Source organism: Sorghum bicolor, chromosome 6, assembly GCF_000003195.3.
Source record: "Sorghum bicolor cultivar BTx623 chromosome 6, Sorghum_bicolor_NCBIv3, whole genome shotgun sequence".
Classification (NCBI taxonomy): domain Eukaryota; kingdom Viridiplantae; phylum Streptophyta; class Magnoliopsida; order Poales; family Poaceae; genus Sorghum; species Sorghum bicolor.
Genome location: NC_012875.2, coordinates 60,671,752 through 60,676,178, shown reverse-complemented (window position 1 = coordinate 60,676,178; position 4,427 = coordinate 60,671,752). Strand labels below are relative to the sequence as shown.

The window sequence follows — 4,427 nt, the reverse complement described above, 5'->3', positions numbered from 1 at the left end:
GTCTGGGTGGTGTAGTTGGTTATCACGTTAGTCTCACACACTAAAGGTCCCCAGTTCGAACCTGGGCTCAGACATTTTTTTTCTTTTTTTTAGCTCAGACATTTTTGCCCCTTGTTTTTTGCCTTTTTTACTCGACATTTTATCTTTTTGCCTTTTTTTAAATCCCTGCAGGAACAACTCTAGAACACATTTTATCTATCACAACATTTTTCATTTTTTTTGCCTTTTTTTTTAGCTCAGACATTTTTGTCCCATTTTTTAGCCTTTTTTTTATCTCAGACATTTTATCTTTTGCCTTTTTTAATCCCTGCAGGAACAGATCCAGAACACATTTTATCTATCACAACATTGTCAGTGGTTTGGTAGTCAAACATTCCGTCCCATCAAGAAATTTACATGTCACATACTGGCATTTTTACTTCCAGAGTCTGGGAGAACACATTGTTCGTGAACTACCTTCCTCCCCCGTTGCCAGCAACATCCAAAATAGACTGGTCATTAAATTACCTAATAAGTTCATTCACTCACTGATATTGCCGAACTAGGTGAGCGACTAGAACCTGAGCTGGAACCATGCAAGATTTATTCAAGTTTAAAATTAAGAATGGTGGCGTAAAAGAAATGGACAGACAATAACGAGTTAAGCATAATGTTTCCATCCATAGTGATAAGGGACGATGATGCTTAATTTTTTACCTCCCCTAGTACTTTTTTTTACTGTCAACGGAGAGTTCATTTCATTGATCTAGGCTTCCAGAAGGTAGCCCATCAGGTTCCTTAAAGACTACTATGATTGCTCGCACCAGAGCGATTCACGGTGCTGCAGACGTCCTCGCACGTCGACGTGTGGCAGGGCTCTCGTGTGGCTACCCTCGAGCGACCGAGCCCGAGCACGGCTAACACGAGTGCTGTCACTGGCGGGTGGACCCTTTGACCCTGCTTCCATACGACCCCACAGGCAGCGACGTAAGGTAGAAGGGAGCATCCAGCTAGCTGGAGCATGGCCTCGGACTCAAGAATTCTATTCAATCGAACACATACCTTTGCACATGTCTCTCTCCTGGTTCGGTTTAAAATACATCAGCGATCTTTTGAGGATATCTCAATTATATATAGAAACCAAATATTGACACCAAACATCTGCTACTGTCCTATCTTTTTTGGGCAGCCTCAGCTTCTATCAGCCTCCACCAAAAATCGTGCTCATATATGACTTGAACTAGTTAGACCAACTCACATCTAGCGATGATACGGAGTTTGATTCTAATATGTATCATGTTTTGTTGCAACATAGAGTACATTTGCTGGATATTAAAACATAATATAAGCTTCACCTTTTAAAATATCTAAATATTATGGGAAAAAAGTCTTAAAATCCGATCAGAATTATAAATATTTTGAAAATATTGTTTTAGCTTGGAAAAACATGAAACTAGTTTCAACTTACCACGCGAGCCCGTGTTTTTTTTAGCAAAAGGCGAGCCCATGTTTATATTCCTGTGGCTGCAGGTGGGCCCACTTCTGTCGGAGCTCGGAAACGAATCGAGCCAGGGCCCACTTCAATCGTTCGGAAACGAGATGGCTCCGGGGAAGCGAGGCAAGGCCAAAGGGGCGGCGCCGCCGCCGGCGACACCCGCCGCAGCCACGACTGCCGGAGCTGGAGGGTTCCCGGGCTGCCTCCGCCTGATGCCGCCGTCGACCGTGGCCATATCCATCCACGCCAAGCCCGGCTCCAAGGTCGCCACCATCACAGGTCCGGTCTGTCTCACTGCCCCCTTCTAGTTCTAGCGCATCCATCTCGGCTGTCACGGCGGTCTGCTGTTCCTCTTCCTCCTTGCTCAAACGGCGACGCGCATGTGTGTGGGGTTCTGCAGAGATCGGGGACGAGGCGGTGGGCGTGCAGATCGACGCGCCGGCGAGGGATGGCGAGGCCAACGCCGCGCTTGTCGACTTTATCAGCTCGGTGAGTCGTTCATTCATCGCAGTTACAAAAACATTTGTTCAATACGAATTGACTTGGATTCGCATAGTGTCTTGGCTACAGTACATCTTGAATACTCGCTAGTCTTGTTTCATAAACTTTGGATGAAAGCTAATAAAAATTACCCAGCGCTGATGAATAAACCAATTTGTCTAAAGCGCTGGGAGTAGCAATTTAAACAGTTTCAGATCCAATTCCCATAAAAGTTAAGAAACCTGGCTTGGAAATTTCAAAAGCAAAGGTGGGACACAGAAATCTGACTTGACTGATCTCCTGATGCTGTTCAGTTGCAGCCTTGCAGGAACCAATCTGTGTCTTACATTAGTGATTTTAGAGCACCAAAGTAACTGGTTTACTTTGACGCTTGATTTTGCACTAGTTATTGCAATGATGTGTAGAACTTGAACTGCGCTTGATTTTTGAGCACGGAAAAGTCCAGTTTACTCCACTGCCCCAACGGAATGTCGAATTGTTCTTTTAGCTTATTATAAGCATGTTGAGAAGGCAAATTTGTCTAGTGAAGTGTTTGAATCATTGCTTCTATAGTCTTTTTGTTGGGTCTGCAACTGTGCTTGAAGTCAATTACTCTGCAGAGGAGCTGCTATCTTATTTGTTTCCATAAACTGAGACGTAATTTGTGTGAAATAAGTTAGATGTGCGTTAACAACATAGATTAGGTGTTTCTTTTGTAAAGCAAAAAGTTTGGTTGGTGTACCAATAGCACAATAAAGCATTTGATTGCCTTTTTTTTTTCCCTAGCACGGGGTTGGATCTGAACTCTAACTATAGTATATAGCGCTGGGAATAGCAACTTAACCAGTTCAGATCAAACTTCCAGGCTAACGTAATATTCTGTAAGAGTAGCAGCTAAAACTATGCTGCTTTAACTTTTACCAGATAATCATGTGAATAATACTGATCAAGTAATCTGATTATTAGTTTCACTGTCGAGTTGAATTCAAGAGGTTAAAGTCATATTAAGCTCATTATTCACAAAAAAAAAAGGCAGAAGGAAAACTGAGCTAGACTGGGTTGCACTCTTTGGTCCTATTAAGCTTTATTTCCTCTACAATGTTGATATGGTTATGAACTAGGAGTCTAGGATAATCCAAATGAATGTTGTCAACTCAGTAAGATAGTCATCTGACATTTTCTTTATCCGTCCCACCATAATAATTCTGTAAATCTCCGTAAAATATGCAGGTACTTGGGGTGAAGAAAAGAGAAGTATCTATAGGCTCTGGTTCCAAATCGAGGGAAAAGGTTGTACTAGTACAAGATGCGACTCTTGAAGGTGTCTATGATGCTTTGAAGAAGTCTTGTAATTGTGCCTGAGGTATGTATGCTAAGCCTGGAATTACTTGAACGGGCATCAGAGTGTTTCTGATTAACATATTTGCCCTGTTGATGACCTTCCTAGTATAGTAGCTCCTAATGATCCTGTTCCAGCTCGCAAACAGAAGTTTGAAAATGAAGTGACTGGCTAAAGATGAGGCCGTTCTCTTCCTTAAGTTGCCATAATGCATATATGTCAACGAGATGATGGTGTAAGGAATGCAAATTCACCAAACATTACTAAACCTTGGTTTGTATGGCTAATGCTCCCATGTGTGTGGGCTTGGGAAGGGATGCACCCACGTGGTGTGATCCTTTGGTTTTGAACTGTAACCGTGTCATCTCTAGCCTTTTGGGCCACATGGCTGGACTGGCCTTTTGTGCTATATATTCCAGGGTTACTGGGCCAGATCCTACCAGCTTTGACAACTTGTTGCGCTCTCAATTTTTGTTAGACCTTCAACGAGATTATCATTGTTTCCATCTCGATCCTGGCAGCAAATTGTTTTTTCTTTTTTGGTGAAACTCCTTGGACCTCCGGACCAGTTGTGGCGACACGTACCTGCTGGCTCGTAGTTGACTGTAAGCTGATCCAAACGTGGCTACAACATTTGCGTAGGTGAGCCGCTTCACAAACTTTTTGACGACCGGCTCGATGCAAATGCAGGTGCAGTGCAACTTGCCGCTAGTATATATAATATATAGTATCTATGCAGAAAAGTAGGTGTAAACAATGAGAGGCTACAATTGCAATGAAAAAACTAGCAAAGCTTCTGTGCTCAGGGGATGAGAACATGAATTAAGTGGGTAAAAAATGGTATAGTACCGTCAGAAATTTGCAGTTGAAAAACGTAGAAATTTCTACATTTGCGGTTTCCATTTTCGTTTTTGTTTTTGTTTCTCATAAAAACACAATAAAACCTGAAAAAAACAAATGGTTTGCAGCGGCAGCGCAATGACAAATCGAACTTGCGCGTGGAGCTTGCAGCCAGCCCAACAGAAAAAAAAAATAAAAATAAAAGAAAAGTGGAATGGAGCCTGACTCTGACTTGCGACCGCGACTGATTGGATGTGATGCTCAGCAGGTTGTTTGTCTCGTACGAATTACAAC

The 4,427-nt window shown here is 42.6% G+C and overlaps 1 protein-coding gene and 1 non-coding gene across 2 annotated transcripts; both read left to right on the top strand.

The window, feature by feature from the left end:
• Positions 1-74, top strand: TRNAV-CAC. The gene has a single exon. It is a non-coding gene; the product is annotated as a tRNA-Val (tRNA).
• On the top strand, positions 1,519-3,797 carry LOC8055455 (UPF0235 protein C15orf40 homolog). The gene is made up of 3 exons (XM_002448767.2): positions 1,519-1,753; positions 1,875-1,963; positions 3,185-3,797. Exons 1-3 carry the CDS (start codon positions 1,579-1,581, stop codon positions 3,314-3,316), a joined length of 396 nt encoding a protein of 131 aa, XP_002448812.1. The 5' UTR covers positions 1,519-1,578; the 3' UTR covers positions 3,317-3,797.

Bases quoted from the DNA above. Each gene is read 5' to 3' on its own strand.
- LOC8055455 (XM_002448767.2), top strand. From the start codon at position 1,579: ATGGCTCCGGGGAAGCGAGGCAAGGCCAAAGGGGCGGCGCCGCCGCCG. The intron at 1,754-1,874 runs GTCCGGTCTGTC...GGGGTTCTGCAG, and splicing joins CAAGGTCGCCACCATCACAG to AGATCGGGGACGAGGCGGTG. The intron at 1,964-3,184 runs GTGAGTCGTTCA...TAAAATATGCAG, and splicing joins TTGTCGACTTTATCAGCTCG to GTACTTGGGGTGAAGAAAAG.